Source organism: Pseudophryne corroboree, chromosome 4, assembly GCF_028390025.1.
Source record: "Pseudophryne corroboree isolate aPseCor3 chromosome 4, aPseCor3.hap2, whole genome shotgun sequence".
Lineage (NCBI taxonomy): Eukaryota > Metazoa > Chordata > Amphibia > Anura > Myobatrachidae > Pseudophryne > Pseudophryne corroboree.
In genome coordinates this window covers 865,876,207-865,894,643 of record NC_086447.1, presented here as the reverse complement: position 1 = coordinate 865,894,643, position 18,437 = coordinate 865,876,207, and the positions used below count along the sequence as shown (strand labels likewise).

At 49.1% G+C, this 18,437-nt stretch overlaps 1 protein-coding gene across 10 annotated transcripts in view; it reads left to right on the top strand.

Annotated features, from left to right (window-relative positions):
* The window catches only part of TTC7A (tetratricopeptide repeat domain 7A), a 914,714-nt gene that overhangs the window by 479,914 nt on the left and 416,363 nt on the right, over positions 1-18,437 (top strand). For all 10 annotated transcript variants that reach the window (XM_063918709.1, XM_063918713.1, XM_063918708.1 and 7 more), the window contains 2 exons: positions 64-181; positions 17,120-17,177. In XM_063918709.1, the coding sequence (XP_063774779.1) occupies positions 64-181; positions 17,120-17,177 (176 nt within the window). The remainder of the gene's footprint in view (positions 1-63; positions 182-17,119; positions 17,178-18,437) is intronic.

The following is an 18,437-nucleotide window of genomic DNA, read 5'->3' as shown; positions in this document are numbered from 1 at the left end:
TGTCATTCTTATTTTACGCTAATTTTGTGTAGGAACATACTTAAGATTTCTGTGGTTTTGCAGCTGGAAGAAGGGGAGAATTTGGGAAAACAAGTAACGGAGATGGGAGAAGAAGCAGGAGACTCGCTTGCTAAAGGATATCTGGCCTTGGGACTGGTGTACAGCCTTCAAGCTACCGATGGTAATGTCTCTTCTCAATGACCTGTATTTACAGTAAGGTGAAAATGGGCAAGTAAAGGATTATCATGCCTAATGACGAAATATTTATTCTTACATAATGTATCTCCTAATTAATGAGGTTATAGTTATGAGAGTCAGAAATCATTTGATTTGTCTGTGGATCCCAAGTGGTTTGTCAATACGGTGAACCTGATATACTGTACATATTGTATATTGTTATTATGACACATTGGGGTATATTTAATTAGCTGCAGGGCTTACCGCGGGAGGATAACCTCGAGCTTTAATGCTTGCATCTTTTCAATTAAAAAGCCATTTCCTCCCGTGGTAAATCCACAGCTGACACGTGTTAACCCATAAGTTCCGGGTTAAATGCCTGGAGCTACGGGTAAACGTACTCGCCTCAGCCGCAGTAAGGGCAAGAATACAGACTTGCCGCAAATTTCTGTTCACACCCTCTCGCACCTCAGGAGGATGCCAGCAGAAAACACAGTTTTATCACATTATCACATTTGTTCTGGACAGTACAGTAATGTGTTATACAAATGCAATTTCTAAATAATTCACATTTATTAACCTGTTTAGGTTATTCCTTTGTTTAAACATCTGCTTATTAATTCTGAGGTTACCAGTTCTACTTTATGAATCTGTGACAACTCTATGGCTCCTCCTAGATAAAATGATTTAAAAAAAAAGATGAAATAGATTTAAAAAAAAAACAACAACCTGTGTTAACCTTTTTTGTGTCGACAATATGATATCGACCTTCTGACTGTCGATTTGTTAATCCTCTTCCGTAACAATGACGGTACATATCTTAAAATGTAATTAATGTTGCATCTGCTACATACACCATTCTCTTAAGCCCCGTACACACGGGGAAAGGTGTGTACTGAGCGATCTAGCACAGACCGCTCAGCACGCATCTCTCCCCCCCGCTAAGCACACAGCGTGATGTGTGCTGAGCGAGGGAGGGGGGGTGTCAGGGGTCTGCTCATTTCACCCAGCGGGTGAAATGAGCGACCTGCTAGAGTGTGCCTGCATGCAGGCCAATCTAGTACCAGCGATAGCGCCACGCATTGCTATCGCTCTGGGGCATACACACGGAGAGATCCGGGTTTAACTTCTAAGCATTCTAGTCAGATTGCTTAGAATTTAAGCACGGATCTCTCCGTGTGTCCCCCCCCCCTTTACACAAGAGAACTCCCTTATCTGTTTCTTCCCAATTCTTTTAATTTTGTTTTCATTAAATGATCTGGAGCAGCGGTGGACCACTGAGATACAGCACAGTCACTACTATATATAGTATTTCTGCTGCGGGGTACACTGGGCTCCACAAGGATAGACATTGGGGTGTAGAGTAGGATCTTGATCCGAGGCACCAACAGGCTCAAAGCTTTGACTGTTCCCAGAATGCACAGCGCCGCCTCCTCTATAACCCCGCCTCCCTGCACAGGAGCTCAGTTTTGTAGTTGGTGCTGCAGTAAGCAGGCACATAACAGAGGGGCTGCTCCAGGCAGCCCTAAGAAGAGCTTTTTTTGAAGAAAAAAGTGAAGACTACAAGGGCAGCAGCGGTGGTAAATGTCAGAAGACATTCACTGCTGCAGCTCCAGCTCTCCCCAGCGGCGCTGTACACTCCCGAGCCCTGGTTGCCGGTTAACTACAGCAGGAGGCTCCGGTTTTCTTCACGTCAGGCACACACGATGGGGGCTCTCCGGGATCGCGTGGCCGCTCTTCAGGAGGTGGTGAGTGGGTCCCGCTTGCGGGACCTGGTCTTTATCGTTATCCGGCGCGGTCAGTGGGAGGCGGGCCGCGCGCGCTGGCGGTGGACACTGTGGCAGACCAGGCGATCCCACTAGATCACCAGGGCATTGGTGCAGGTCAGGTTTTCTCTCTAAACCATTTTCAGTAGCCCACAGTACCCGGTGGTTTTGCCAGCAGGGGGATAAGGCTTAGACCTGAAGCCCCTCCCGTAGCCCCAGGGCGCCATTTCCCGCAAATGTTCCCGCCCTGGAGCTGCATATCTGTCTCTCCCTCACTCCCTGTCAGTGTCTGGGCGCCATTATCTCTCAGCTTCACTGTTCCTGGGACTGCTTGGGCAAATCCTCCTGTGTAAAGCCGCCTGGTTGTCAGTGCTGTGACTTTACATGACACTTAAGTATTCTACCTGCCTTTTTAGACAGTGCTAGTTAAGAAACAGTGCATTTAGTCAGGGTTTTCTAGTACAATTACCCTGTGATATACATCTAGTTCTTACTGTGTAGTGTTATATCTATTGACTATATAGCTATATATATAAGCTAGTCCAGTGCAGTATTATTGTTAGTAATAACCTCCGCATTGTACAAACTGTGACTATCTGTGTGTGCAGGGGCGGATCCAGAAAAAAATTACAGGGGGGGCACCATAAGGGACGTGGCTTCGTTGGAATGGGCGTGGCTTCGTTGGAATGGGCGTGGTATTGCAGGAAAAGACTACCTTATACCCCAGTTTTGCAACCTGCACGCCCAGACGTTGGCCACCACAGAAAAGAAAAATAATCCTGATTCATGCCCCTTACATTATTTGTCATTTTTCCTCCTTATAGTAATGCCCAGTATACATTATTCCACATACTGCAATGGCCCTTAGACATTATTCCACACACAATAATGCACATGACACAATATGCACACACTGTAATGCCCCAGACACATTATGCCACACACCGTAATGCCTGTGACACATTATGACAGGAATCGCAATGCCCGTTATACATTATGCTACACACTGCACTGCCCCTGATACATTATAGCACATACAATGTCTGGGACACATTATGCCACACACTGCAATGACCTTGAGACATTATACCACAATGCCCGTGATATAGTATACCATACACCGTAATGCCTGTGACACATACCGCAATGCCCGTTATACCCTATGCCACACACCGCAATGCCCGTTATATATTATGCCACACTGTAATAACCCTGAGACATTATACCACAATGCCCGTGATATAATATACCACACACCGTAATGCCTGACACATTATGACACACACCGCAATGTCCGTGATACATTATGCCACACACTGCAATGACCCTGAGACATTATACCACATATCACAATGCCAGCGATAGAGTATACCATACACCGTAATGCCTGCGACACATTATGACACACACCGCAATGTCCGTGATACATTATGCCACACACCGTAATGCCCATTACACATTAAGTCCTACAGTAAGGCTTCTAATTACTTTTCAAATACCTGCTCGTTGTCAGGGGTTTCATGCACTGGGTGTCATGCTCGTTGCCAGGGGTTTCATGCTCTTGGTTCCATGCACGGTGCCAGGGGTTTTCATGCTCAGGGTGTCATGCTCGTTGCCAGGGGTTTCATGCACTGGGTGTCATGCTCGTTGCCAGGGGTTTCATGCACTGGGTGTCATGCTCGTTGCCAGGGGTTTCATGCACTGGGTGTCATGCTCGTTGCTAGGAGGTAGTCCTTGTTGCTAGGGCTGTGCTCCCAGTGCCACATATGTCCCCAGTGCCAGATATTCCCCCACGGTGCCAGGTACTCACATGCCCCCAGTGCCAAATATAGCCCCCCCCCATGTGCCAGGTACACATATACCCCCAGTGCCAGATATTCCCCGACAGTGCCACATATGCCCCCAGTGCTATATATGCCCCCATTGCCACATATGCCCCAGTGCCAGATATTCCCCCCCCCAGTGCCACATATGCCCCCAGTGCCAGACAATGCCCCAGTGCCAGATATCCCTTCCCTGCCAGTTATTCCCCCCAGTGCCAGATATCCCCCCCCCCCCCAGTGCCACATATGCCCCCAGTGCCAGATATTCCCCCCAGTGCCATATATGTCCCCAGTGCCAGATATTCGCCCCCCCCCCCCCCTCCCTGCAAATATGCCCCCAGTGCCAGATATTCCCCCCCCCAGTGCGTCCCCCGTCCCCCCCTTCCTCCGCCGCCGCTGCTCCCCCCGCTCCCCTGCTGTTAGGAGGGACACGGAGGGCACAGTGCACGCCTCCCTGTGTCCCTCCTGGGTCTCCGGCGGCCGCGGGTCACTGTAATAAAGGAAGTGCTCACGAACGGCACTTCCTTTATGAGACCAGCGGCCGCCGGAGACACAGGAGGGACACAGGAGAGGCGCGCACTGTGCCCTCCGTGTCCCTCCTAACAGCAGGGGACGAAACGAGACCGCAGACTGACATGCGGACACTCGTCCGCATGTCAGTCTGCACTAAAAATGACAGGGGGGGCACGTGCCTTGGTGCCCCCCCCCCTAAATCCGCCACTGTGTGTGTGCATTAGATAGCTAGAGTGGTGTCCATTTCGTGTCTTTCACTCAACTTGCTATCCCTATATTCTATAACCTGAGGGGACTTGGTGCGTCAGGTTTTATATTGATATAGGATTTTCACAAAGATATACTTTAATACGTATTTTTCTCTGTGATTTAGTCACCATATCTCTCCTTTATCTCTGCTAGTGCTGACTACACTGCGCAGGGGTTTGGGTAAGAGGTATTGTGCTGCTGCCAATTGTACTGTGTTACCTGATACTGCAAGTTATATCATGTCTGCTTCTGAGGGTAACGGTTCTGGGGCTGAACACACTGCCGGTGTTGCTGAAGCCACAGATCCCTATGAGGAGAATATAGCAGCTATGGGCTCTGGTTCTGGGGGCTCCTTGCCCCCCAGTGGGACTGTGGCAACGGAGGTACATAATGACCCACCGTGGGCCGCTTTTTCCACGCTTCTACATACGCTAGTTAATAAACTAACACCCCCTATGGGACCCCCTATGCCGGTACAACTGTATGTGGTCCCTGCAGCTAACCCGCCGTGGGCGGACGATTTATCTGCTCAATTGAAGAAGTTGAACCAGTCCCTGACTACTAAAAAGTCTGACCATCGCTCGCCTAAGCCCAAGGGGTCCTCTAAGCGAGCGCTTGTCTCCTCACAATCCACTGCTGTCACTGACACCTCGTTTGATGAAGACGGCACTTACACCGACCCCACAGGTTCTGACTCAGACACTGCTGATGGGGAGGGTAGTTCACATGTGGATGTTCCTGATCTTTTGGAGGCTATAAAGTTAATTCTACAGATTACGGATGATCCCGAGCCATCCGTCCCTCCTAAGAAACCAGATATGTTCAAGCGTCAGAAGGTGGTTAAACAAGTTTTACCTCACTCTGACCACCTAGTGGATATACGTCAGGAACCCTGGGAAAACCCGGGTACGAAGTTTGTGCCTCAAAAGAAGATGCTGGCTCGCTATCCCCTCGCACCAGAGCTGTCTAAGAATTGGGAAACGCCTCCTCCAGTAGACTCACATGTGGCTAGGATGGTGGTTTCCTCAGCTCTACCTGTCACTACCGTCACGTCTCTAAAAGAGCCTACGGATAAACGTGTGGAAGGTTGTCTGAAAGCGATTTACACCCTCACGGGTGCTGCACAAAGGCCCACTATTGCAGCAACATGGGCTGCAGAGGCTATTGAAGCATGGGCCTTGGAGTTAGAAGCTGAAATCTTCTCTGACCATGCTAGACAATGCTTGTCATATATTGTCACAGCTTCTCGCTATATTAAAGAGGCGGCTTCTGATGCCGGTATCCTAGCAGCCAAGGCCTCTACTACGTCAGTCCTGGCTCGCCGGATATTGTGGCTGAGATCCTGGTCTGTGGATCTGGACTCTAGAAAAACCCTGGAGGTACTCCCTTTCAAGGGAGATATTCTGTTTGGGGAGGACTTAAATAAGATTGTGGCTGACTTGGCTACTGCCAAAACTGCCTGTCTGCCAAGTACCGCTCCTTCTGTGTCGAAGGCTAAAGGTACTTCCTTTTGCCCCTTTCGTCCTTCAGGTAAAGCAAAAGGTCAGGCGTACAACAAGCAGGCCCGCACTTCCAAACCTGGTAAGCCAAAGCCCAAAAGAGCCTGGGTGGCCGTCAGCCAGCTTCCAAGGCCGATAAGCCTGCCGCATGACGGGGCGGGCCTCCCCCTGGGGGATCCCAGGGTGGGGGGCCGGCTTCTAGGGTATACCCAGGAATGGTTGAAGACGCCAGATGCCTGGGTACGGAAAGTCGTCACTCGAGGTTGCGCCATAGCCTTCAAATACCGACCCCCTCATCGATTTTGCCTGACAGACGTCCCGTTGGACCAGACAAAGGCAAACACGCTGCATTCGGTGGTACAGACCCTCCTGGGTACAGGAGTCGTAGTACAGGTGCCTCTTGCGCAGAGGGGCCGGGGTTACTATTCTCCGCTGTTTCTAGTCCCGAAACCGAATGGGTCCTCCCGGCCCATTCTCTACCTCAAGGCATTGAACAGGTTTGTGAAGGTTTCCAAGTTCCGTATGGAAACCCTTCGCTCTATAGTTCTGGCCTTGTAACCTGGGAACTACATGGTCTCCCTGGACATACAGGATGCTTACCTGCATATTCCTATAGCAGCGTCACATCAGCAATACCTGAGGTTTGCTATTGGCAACCTCCATTACCAGTTTCGGGCGTTACCATTTGGTTTAACAACGGCTCCGCGAGTCTTCACCAAAGTCATGGCGGTGATGACGGTGGTACTAGGCCGTCAAGGGGTCAGGATACTGCCGTATCTGGACGACTTGTTAATCCTGGCAAATTCCCCAGAACTTCTCCTACGTCATCTAGATATGACGGTCCGGTTTCTACAAGCCCACGGGTGGCTCATCAACTGGAAGAAATCCTCCCTGATCCCTGCTCAGAGCATTGTGCGTCTGGGAGCGCTATTGGACACTCACAACCAGAGGTTGTTCTTGTGTCAGGAGAAAGTCCTGAAGCTTCAGGACAGGATTCGTTGCTTCCTTTCTCGTCCGCAAATGTCGATACATTCGGCAATGCAGGTGCTGGGCCTCATGGTATCAGCATTCGACATGGTGGAGTATGCTCAATTCCATTCTCGCCCCCTCCAGAGGCTGATTATAGCCAAGTGAGATGGCCTGCCTCACCGGATCAGGTCTCAAATGATCTCATTGACTCCGGAGGTCCGTCTGTTGCTGCTCTGGTGGCTCCGGGACCAACAATTGTGCAGGGGTCGTCCCTTCCGGATATCCAACTGGGTCCTGTTGACGACAGAAGCCAGTCTAAGAGGTTGGGGCGCGGTGCTGGAGCAACACTCCGTTCAGGGTCGGTGGACCAAGGAGGAGTCCCTCCTCTCAATCAACATTCTGGAATTGCGGGCGGTCTTCAATGCATTGAACCTAGCCCAGCATTTAATTCAGAACCGTCCTGTTCAAGTGCAGTCGGACAACGCCACCACAGTGGCTTACATAAATCATCAAGGCGGCACTCAAAGACGTCTGGCAATGAAGGAAGTCTCACGGATTCTACATTGGGCGGAACGCCATCTACAGGCCATATCGGCAATCTTCATTCCGGGAGTCCTGAATTGGGAAGCGGACTTTCTCAGTCGTCAGGACGTACATGCCGGCGAGTGGGGCCTCCATTCAGAAGTGTTTCAACTCCTAGTGGAAAAGTGGGGTCTTCCAGACGTAGATCTGATGGCGTCTCGACACAATCACAAGGTTCCGGTGTTCGGAGCAAGGACAAGGGATCCTCAAGCAGCATTTGTGGATGCGCTGGCAGTGCCGTGGAGGTTTCGGCTGCCGTACGTGTTCCCTCCAGTGTCACTCCTGCCCAGGGTAATTCGGAAGTTCAAGCAAGTAAAAGGAATTCTGCTTCTCATAGCTCCAGCGTGGCCCAGACGGCACTGGTTCTCAGACCTGCAAGGCCTATCGTCAGAGCGTCCAATTCTACTTCCACAACGCCCAGACCTCCTCGTTCAGGGCCCCTGTGTCTACCAGGACCTAGCCCGACTGTCTTTGACGGCGAGGCTCTTGAAGCTTCCGTCTTAAGGGCTAAAGGGTTTTCTGAGGCGGTCATTCAAACTATGTTGCGGGCCCGGAAACCGGCTTCGGCTCGGATTTACTATAGGGTCTGGCATTCTTACTTTGTTTGGTGCGCATCTTACGATTAGGACGCTTCCAAGTTTAGTATAGCCAAGTTGTTGGCTTTTCTTCAGCAGGGCCTGGACTTAGGCCTGCGTCTGGCCTCCCTCAAGGTTCATATTTCTGCCTTGTCTGTGTAGTTTCAGAGAAAAATTGCGATCTTACCTGATGTGCATACCTTTACTCAGGGTGTGTTGCGTATCCAACCTCCCTATGTCCCGCCTGTGGCTCCTTGGGACTTGTTGGTGGTTTTGGAGGCGTTACAAGAGTCTCCGTTTGAACCTCTTGGTTCAGCTGATCTTAAGTGGCTTTCCCTTAAGGTGGTGTTTCTGCTGGCTATTGCTTCAGCTAGAAGAGTGTCGGATTTGGGTGCCTTGTCCTGTAGTTCCCCATATCTGATATTTCACCGTGACCGGGCGGTTCTTAGGACTCGTCCCGGATATTTACCTAAGGTGGTTTCCTCGTTCCACCTTAACCAGGAGATTGTGGTTCCAGCACTTGTTTCTCCTGATCTGTCTCCCAAAGAGAGGTCTTTGGATGTGGTATGGGCTCTCCGTATCTATGTGAAGAGAACTGCTTCCATTAGGAAATCTTATTCTCTCTTTGTACTGTTTGGATTTCACAAACGGGGCTGGCCTGCAAACAAGCAAACTTTGGCCAGATGGACTAGAATGGTGATTGCACATGCTTATGTGAGGGCTGGTCTGTCGGCTCCTGCTCACATTACGGCCCATTCTACTCGGTCTGTTAGACCTTCTTGGGCGGCCCGCCTTGGTGCGACCCTTGAACAATTGTGCAAGGTGGCTACGTGGTCCTCAGTGAACACGTTCATAAGGTTCTATGCCTTCGATACTGCCGCTTCCCAGGATGCTTCCTTTGAACGCCGGGTTCTTGTGCCCGCTACAGTGCGTCCCCTCCCATAAGGAACTGCTTTAGGACGTCCCCAATGTCTATCCTTGTGGAGCCCAGTGTACCCCGCCGCAGAAAACGAGATTTATGGTAAGAACTTACCTTTGTTAAATCTCTTTCTGCGAGGTACACTGGGCTCCACAAGGCGCCCACCCTGACGCACTTATCTTCTTTGGGTTGGTATGGCATTAGCCGCTGACACTTCTCCTGTCGTGAGAGTGTGGTGTATGTGGCTACTAACCGTTGTCGTCTCTTTTCCCGCTACTGCATTGGGCTGGTTAACTAAAAACTGGGATCCTGTGCAGGGAGGCGGGGTTATGGGAACAGTCAAAGCTTTGAGCCTGTTGGTGCCTCGGATCAAGATCCTACTCTACACCCCAATGTCTATCCTTGTGGAGCCCAGCGTACCTCGCAGAAAGAGATTTAACAAAGGTAAGTTCTTACCATAAATCTCTTTATTTATTATTATTATTACCTGTTATGTATATAGCACACACATATTTCGCAGCACTTTACAGAGAATATTTGTCCATTCACATCAGTCTCTGCCCCAGTGGAGCTTACAATCCATATTCCCTACCACATGTACCCACACACGCATTCACGCTAGGGTTAATTTTGTTGGGATCCAATTAACCTACCAGTATATTTTTGGATTGTGGGAGGAAACCGGAGTACCCGGAGGAAACCCACGCAAGTACGGGGAGAATATACAAACTCCACACAGTTAGGGCCATGGTGGGAATTGAACTCGTCCTCAGTGCTGTGAGGCAGTAATGCTAACCATTACACCATCCGTGCTGCACAGTACAAATAGTATATGGTAAGCACTGCATATATTTAGCAGAAATGCTTAAGCTATAAACTAGCACAACAGAGACGCTGATAACCATAATGTATTTTTATAATGTATTCTAAAAATGCAATTTATAAATAAATAATTCACATTTATGAACCTGTTTGGGTTATTCCTATGTTTTAAACAGCTGCTTATTAATTCTGAGGTTACCAGTTCTACTTTATTGATCTGTGACATCCCTATGGCTCCTCCCAGATACGTGCTATGTGCTCGCCCTAAGTGGGAGATAAGGTAATGCCTAGTTACAGCTGTGTCATAGACTCGTTTTAAGGGGAGGCGATCACGAGACCACCTGTCGGGATACGGCTGTCACAATGCAGTGAAAAGTGTGGAGAAGAGAAGCAGTGGAGAAGTTGCCCATGGCAACCAATCAGCTGCTATGTATAATTTTAAAGACTTCACTTGATAAATGTTACTTCAAATCTGATTGGTTGCCATGGGCAACTTTTCCTCTGGCTCACTTCACTATTTTCACTGCTTCATAAATAGACCCTTTTGTATCCTAAGGGTAGGGAAAACCGTGTAGATGCCGGTGGTCAGGGTTAGGCACTACGGGGGGTGGGTTAGCCGTAACCATCACCCCTCCCCCAGTCTTAGGCCTAGCCGCCACCCCCTGTGATTAGCCAGAACCGCCACCCCCTCACTATCTTAGCCCTAGCTACCACCCCAGGCGGGTTAGGGTAGGGAAGGGGTAAGTTAATTACCCCGTGCCCTGTTTGCATTTTAAAAATCGGGATGCCGCGATCGGTCATTTCCCGAATGCCGAGGTTGCATATCACACCCATCCTTAGTACTTCAAGATCCCTCCATGGGTAGAACTTTAATGAACAAGTTTATCCACTGTTGTGGCTGGTTGGGTATAATCAGTATCTTCCTTGTCCCACAATTTACTCACAATGGATCAATCAATGCAGTAAACAAAAATGGAGTTTCCTATTTGTAGTTTTCTCTGTAACATTTCCCTTTGTTGCAGTGATTTTGTTTGTTTTAGAACAAATGTGTATGTTGTATTTAAATGATGTGTTGTAAACTCCAGCTGTAATTAGACCCCTGGGACTACGTGAGGACTTGGGAGACATTTATACTATTGGAAACGTGAAATATATTTTCCAGTCCCAAGTTAGACAAGACCTCGTTACCCAGATTATGTTGTTGTATATAGATATAACTGGTGTCAGACTGAATTTACTTGTTACTTCTGCTTTGTTTGTTTCTTATAACAATATGGTGGGGTGTGTAGTTCTTTCATAATAGTGTTTAGTCTTTTCACTGCCATGTTACCATGTTGGATTGCATAACATTGACAACGATTGTAATGTTGGTAGGTAATTATTAAAAGGAAGAAGCAATTATAAACAAATCTTATTATTTCATTATTAAATAGAGTATGGTGTCATCATCAGTTCCATAAATATATCTGTCACTCCAGCATATAAACGTACTACAGGTATGTATATATATATATATAAAGTACTGTTCAAAAGTTTTAGGCAGGTGTGTAAAAAATGCTGCATTGTAAGAATACTTTCTAAAACAGAGGTGTCAATAGTTTATTTTTATCAATTAACAAAATGCAAAGTAGATGAACAGAAGAGAAATCTAAATCAAATCAATATTTGGTGTGACGACCCTTTGCCTTAAAATCAGCATCAGTTCTTCAAGGTACACTCTAGGTACACATCTTCTGTGGATGTAGGCCTGCTCAAACCCTTCTGGCTCTTCTTGTAATCCCAGACAGACTCAATGATGTTGAGATCAGGGCTCTGTGGTGGCCACATCACTTCCAGGACTCCTTGTTCTTCTTTATGCTGAAGATAGTTCTTAATGACATTGGCTGTATGTTTGGGGTCGCTGTCCTGCTGCAGAATATATTTGGAGCCAATCAGATGCCACCCTGATGGTATTGCATTATGTAGAAGTCCCTGCCTGTATTTCTCAGCATTGAAGCACAAGAAACGGGCAATGTTGAGGACCGGAGATGCAGTGGTCAGCTAAGGAAACTTAGGGGGTCATTCCGAGTTGATTGCTCGCTGCCAATTTTCGCAGCGCAGCGATCAGGTGAAAAAACTGCATTTCTGCACATGCGTATGCCCCGCAATGCGCACGCGCGATGTACGGATACAAAGCCGTTGTGGTTGTGCTCAGGTTCTAGCAAAGTTTTCCTTCGCACTGGCGGCTGCAAGAAGATTGACAGGAAAGGGGCGTTACTGAGTGTCAACTGACCGTTTTCAGGCAGTGTTTGTAAAAACGCATGGCTTGGCGTTCGCTGGGCGGGTGTATGACGTCAAATCCGGACACAAATAGGCTGAAGTGATCGCAAGCGCTGAGTAGGTTCAGAGCTACTCTGAAACTGCACAAACTGTTTTTACAGAGCTCGGCTGCACAAGCGTTCACACTTCTGCTAAGCTAAAATACACTCCCCAGTGGGCGGCGGCATTGCGTTTGCACGGCTGCTAAAACTAGCTAGCGAGCGATCAACTTGGAATGACCCCCTAAGTGCACCAGTGAAAGACACATCATGCTTACTTCCTGGAACAACCTCCCTGCCGAGTTCCTTCAAAAACTGTGCAAGTGTACCTAGAAGAAATCATGCTGTTTTGAAGGCAATGGGTGGCCACACCAAATATTGATTTGATTTAGATTTCTCTTCTGTTCATTCAGTTTGCATTTTGTCAATTGATAAAATCTTTTGAAAGCCTTCTTACTTTTTCCACACCTGCCTAAAACTTTTGCACAGTACTGTGTATGTATATATATATAACAGTAATGTAAGCACTGGCAGCGCCATCAAAGGTACAGCAAAAAACACAGGTATCCAGCATACCACTTGAATGCATAAATCTTCACAAACATGGTATAAGAACCAATACATTGAGGAAGGTGTTAAAAATTAAAACACCGAAACGGTATCTACGACTATGGATGGGTGATTATGTAAAACCCTAATTGCTGACTTGATATTTTATGCCAATGCATTAGTTCTTATTCATTTATTTATTACCAGTTATTTATATAGCGCACATATTCCGCAGTGCTTTACAGAGAATATTTGGCCATTCACATCAGTCCCTGCCCCAGTGGAGCTTACAGTCTATTTTCCCTACCACATGTATACACACACACATTCACACTAACGTTAATTTACCAGTATATATTTTTGGATTGTGGGAGGAAACCGGAGTACCTGGAGGAAACCCACGCAAGTACGGGGAGAATATACAAACTCCACACAGTTAGGGCCATGGTGGGAATCGAACCCATGACCTCAGTGCCGTAAGGCAGTAATGCTAACCATTACACCATCCATACTGCCCACAATGCCATGTTTGTGTAGATTTATGGCTTAATTCAATTATTTTTGTATTCAAGTGGTGTGCTAGAGGTAACAATAGGGCTTCTACAGATGATATACATGGGCACAGGTGCACTTAAGGAGAAGGATTATGCAAAGGTGTTAGCGGGAGACAGGGACTGTATATTGCATGAGACGAAGGGGAGATCCATAGGCCAGAGATTGTAACACTTGTATTTCAGGTGAAGTATACAGTGATTATGCTACTGCTACCGTCACTCAGTAGCTCCCTCCTGTAATGCCTGCTCTTGTACGTCTTGAATGTTCTTTTAGCGGGACGTACAGGTATTAGAAGGGGGGTTTGGGTGCAGGGACGGGAAGGGGGTGATTAGGTACTGGGGAAGGGGGGGTTTATGGGTTAGGCACCAAGCGGGGAGCATTAGGTTTAGGCAGCGTGGAAGGGAGGGTTAGGGTTCGGGACCTCCGGGGAGGGTTAGTGTCAGGCACCACCGGGGAGGGTTAGGGTTAGGCACCCACAAGGGAGGGTTATGGTAGGGGCAGGGGAGGGTTAGGGTACTTTCTGGGGGATTGTCGGGATTCTGATGGACGGGATGCCACTGTGTGACCGCCAGCATCCCCTCCATTGGTATATCATAACGAATCCAGTCAGAGAGGGGATTGGGAGAGGCCGGGCTGAGTCAGAGAGGGGATTGGGAGAGGCCGGGATGAGTCAGAGATGGGATTGGGAGAGGCTGGGATGAGTCAGAGATGGGCTTGGGAGAGGGGAGGGATAGGGGGCTGTCGGGATTCTGATGGACAGGATGCTGCTGTCGGTTTTCTGACAGTCGGCATCCTGTTCATCGGAATAGCATACCGAATCTAGTCAGAGAGGGTATTGGGAGAGGCTGAGCTGGGTTAGAGAGGGGATTGGAAGAAGCCATTCTGAGTCAGAGAGGGGATTGGGAGAGGCCGGGCTGAGTCTGAGAGGGGATTGAGAGAGGCCGGGCTGAGTCAGAGTGGGGATTGGGAGAGGTTAGGCTGAGTCAGAGAGGGGATTGGGAGAGGCCGTGCTGAGTCAGAGTGGGGATTGGGAGAGGTTAGGCTGAGTCAGAGAGGGGATTGGGAGAGGCCGGGCTGAGTCAGAGAGGGGATTGGGAGAGGCCAGGCTGAGTCAGACAGGGGATTGGGAGAGGCTGAGCTGGTTTAGAGAGGGGATTGGAAGAAGCCATTCTGAGTCAGAGAGGGGATTGGGAGAGGCCGGGCTGAGTCTGAGAGGGGATTGGGAGAGGCCGGGCTGAGTCAGAGTGGGGATTGGGAGAGGTTAGGCTGAGTCAGAGAGGGGATTGGGAGAGGCCGGGCTGAGTCAGAGAGGGGATTGGGAGAGGCCGGGCTGAGTCTGAGAGGGGATTGGGAGAGGCCGGGCTGAGTCAGAGAGGGGATTAGGAGAGGCCGGGCTGAGTCAGAGAGGGGATTGGGAGAGGCCGGGCTGAGTCAGAGAGGGGATTGGGAGAGGCCGGGCTGAGTCAGAGAGGGGATTGGGAGAGGCCGGGCTGAGTCAGAGAGGGGATTGGGAGAGGCCGGGCTGAGTCAGAGAGGGGATTGGGAGAGGCCGGGCTGAGTCAGAGAGGGGATTGGGAGAGGCCGGGCTGAGTCAGAGAGGGGATTGGGAGAGGCCGGGCTGAGTCAGAGAGGGTATTGGGAGAGGCTGAGCTGGTTTAGAGAGGGGATTGGAAGAAGCCATTCTGAGTCAGAGAGGGGATTGGGAGAGGCCGGGCTGAGTCTGAGAGGGGATTGGGAGAGGCCGGGCTGAGTCTGAGAGGGGATTGGGAGAGGCCGGGCTGAGTCAGAGTGGGGATTGGGAGAGGTTAGGCTGAGTCAGAGAGGGGATTGGGAGAGGCCGGGCTGAGTCAGAGTGGGGATTGGGAGAGGTTAGGCTGAGTCAGAGAGGGTATTGGGAGAGGCTGAGCTGGGTTAGAGAGGGGATTAGAAGAAGCCATTCTGAGTCAGAGAGGGGATTGGGAGAGGCCAGGCTGAGTCAGACAGGGGATTGGGAGAGGCTGAGCTGGTTTAGAGATGGGATTGGAAGAAGCCATTCTGAGTCAGAGAGGGGATTGGGAGAGGCCGGGCTGAGTCTGAGAGGGGATTAGGAGAGGCCGGGCTGAGTCAGAGAGGGGATTGGGAGAGGCCGGGCTGAGTCAGAGAGGGGATTGGGAGAGGCCGGGCTGAGTCAGAGAGGGGATTGGGAGAGGCCGGGCTGAATCAGAGAGGGGATTGGTCATGCACACACATACAACCTATAATTGTCTGTACAGATCTCTTGCGCCAGGTATAGGGATTGTGCAAATACACCCTAATAGTGATGATGGCTACTTCCAAAAGTGGATAAATGGGGGCAGTGCGACTGAATAGATGTGTGGTACTCTATATAATAACAAAGATCCACATTTATTTCCATGCCTGCAGTGAGCATGCCATTGTGCCCAACTTGTGTGCAACAATGAACGCTGCAATATTTTAAGGAAATAAACCCCTATATATTTCTCTTGCAGCAAGACAAGGGACACTGGACCATGGGATTGCAGGTTGGGGCTGGAGCTGGCACTTAATTTAAACTGTAGCTTTAAAAATAATCTCCTCATCCTGAAATCCCGGAAGTTTCTTTAATGCTTGTTCTTTATAATGCACATAAACGCAGTTGGCCGGTTGCTGAGCAGACCATTGCACGTTTACTAAGCTAGGTCATCACTCAAACCTGATCAAGTGTGGGGCGACCATCACCACAACGGGTGTCAGTACACTCCACTAGGGTGGTGGCAACCTCCTGGGCAGCGCAACAAGGGGCTTAGGCAGAACAGGTCTGTTGTGCAGCCTCTTAGTACTCTGGTGGTCATTCCGAGTTGATCGCAGCCAGCAACTTTTTGCTGCTGCTGCGATCAACTAGTACACGCCTATGGGGGAGTGTATTTTAGCTTAGTAGGGCTCGGCTTTGACGTCACACCTCCGCCCTCCGTTGTCCTGGACACGCCTGCATTTCACTCACCACTCCCCAAAAACGCTCTCCAACGCTCCGGATCCGCCCATCCATGCCTCCTTGCTGTCAATCTTCTTAGCGGTCGCCGCTGCGACCGCTCCCGTCGGTAGCCGCGACGTAACCTGCCGACCCCTGTCGCCGGGCAACGTTGCGCACACGCCCTGCGCCCACCGCGCATGCGCATTCCGCACCCGTTCGCACAGCAGCGAAAAACCACTGCGTGCAAACAGGTCAGAATGACCCCCTCTGTCCACAGATTTGCTCATTTTTATGTCACCTCCAGCGATGCCCACTTTGGCCCTGAGCGTTCCCTCCCCCGGGGGTGGCTTTTTAACGTCCCAGTGTCCCTCGAGCCTTGGGTTTTTGGTCACTTACCGTTGCATCCTTTTCTTTGAAGCAGGCGGGGGTGACACATCTAGTTGTGCAAGGTATTGTTCTTGACTGTCTTTTCCCTACTGGGTAAAAGACTACTGGACTGTTTCGAAGAAGTACTGGAATCATGGGGATGCAAGGGGGGACGCCGACTTACTTTTAAAGCTACAGTTTAACTTAAACGCCTTCTTCAGCCCAAACCTACAATCCCCATGGTCCAGTGTCCCACACCCTGCTTCAGAGAAAAGGATTCAATGGTAAGTGGCGAAAAATCCTGTTATATTGGTACGTGATGAAAAATATATGTATGTAAACCTTCTTAAAAGGTCAAGTGGTGGTGTTGACCATAGCAACCAATCAGATTGTAGATGTCATTTTACAGAATGCCCTACATTTTTGAAGTCCCTTTTTGTCTTTACTTCAACCAGCGAGAATGTATTACGTTTAGCTGAATTCAGAGAGATATTTCTTTTTGCTATAGCCACGAAGAAGAGCACTCAGGATGATTGGAGTAAGAAAGCTGTCCAGGCGTTGCAAAGGTAAAATCATTATTATACGTCCTGGGATCACACTTATATTATTGAGCTGAATGTAAGAAGACAATTTATGTCATAATATTGGACTTTGCAAGGTAATCAGTATGAAATACATAAATGAAATTACATAACGAGACCGCTATGAAATCAGTAATGTAGTGGCCTTAGCTAATGGTATACAGTAGGTGAATTAAGTTCTTTCATTCGAGTGAATCTTGACATAAAAAAATAAAATAACTTAATCATCTTAAAGGGATAAGTAGCTGGTTATAAGGACTGTTCTGTAATTGCAGGCCTTGGTGGGCAGTAGGGCAGCCCTGACGAATATGGTGCCCTAAGCAAGATTTTGGCTGATGTCCCGTCTGCCATGTTAAACTCTTTGGCGCCCACTCTACGGATAAAGGGGCAAGGCCTCAGTGAAAGGGGGTGACCTGGTAGCATGCCCCCGTTTCCATCACTCTGGGGACTTTTTGTGATGATAAAGATGTTCAGCTTATGGTGTGTACACACTGGCCTATATATCAGCTGTTCTATTGAACGGCCGATATATCGCGAGTCCGTGGCCAGTGTGTACGGACAATGGCCCTCATTCCGAGTTGTTCGCTCGTTCTTTTTCATCGCATCGCAGCGATTTTCCGCAAACTGTGCATGCGCAATGTTCGCACTGCGGCTGCGCCAAGTAAATTTGCTAAGAAGTTTGGTATTTTACTCACGGCATTACGAGGTTTTTTCTTCGTTCTGGTGATCGTTGTGTGATTGACAGGAAGTGGGTGTTTCTGGGCGGAAACTGGCCGTTTTATGGGAGTGTGTGAAAAAACGCTGCCGTTTCTGGGAAAAACGCGGAAGTGGCTGGAGAAACGGGGGAGTGTCTGGGCGAACGCTGGGTGTGTTTGTGACGTCAAACCAGGAACGAAACTGACTGAACTGATCGCAGTGGCAGAGTAAGTGTCGAGCTACTCAGAAACTGCTTAGAAATTTCTATTCGCAATTTTGAGAATCTTTCGTTCGCAATTTTGCTAAGCTAAGATTCACTCCCAGTAGGCGGCGGCTTAGCGTGTGCAATGCTGCTAAAAGCAGCTTGCGAGCGAACAACTCGGAATGAGGGCCAATATGTCTGTGAATGCCGTCATTCACAGACATCACATCAGTCCAGCAGCAGAGCCGATGACCAATATATCTAACGATATATTGGTCATCGGCTGTGTGTGTATGCACGGTCAGCCAACTGCAGCAGCCAGCGGTGATTGACGGCTGAACAGGGCG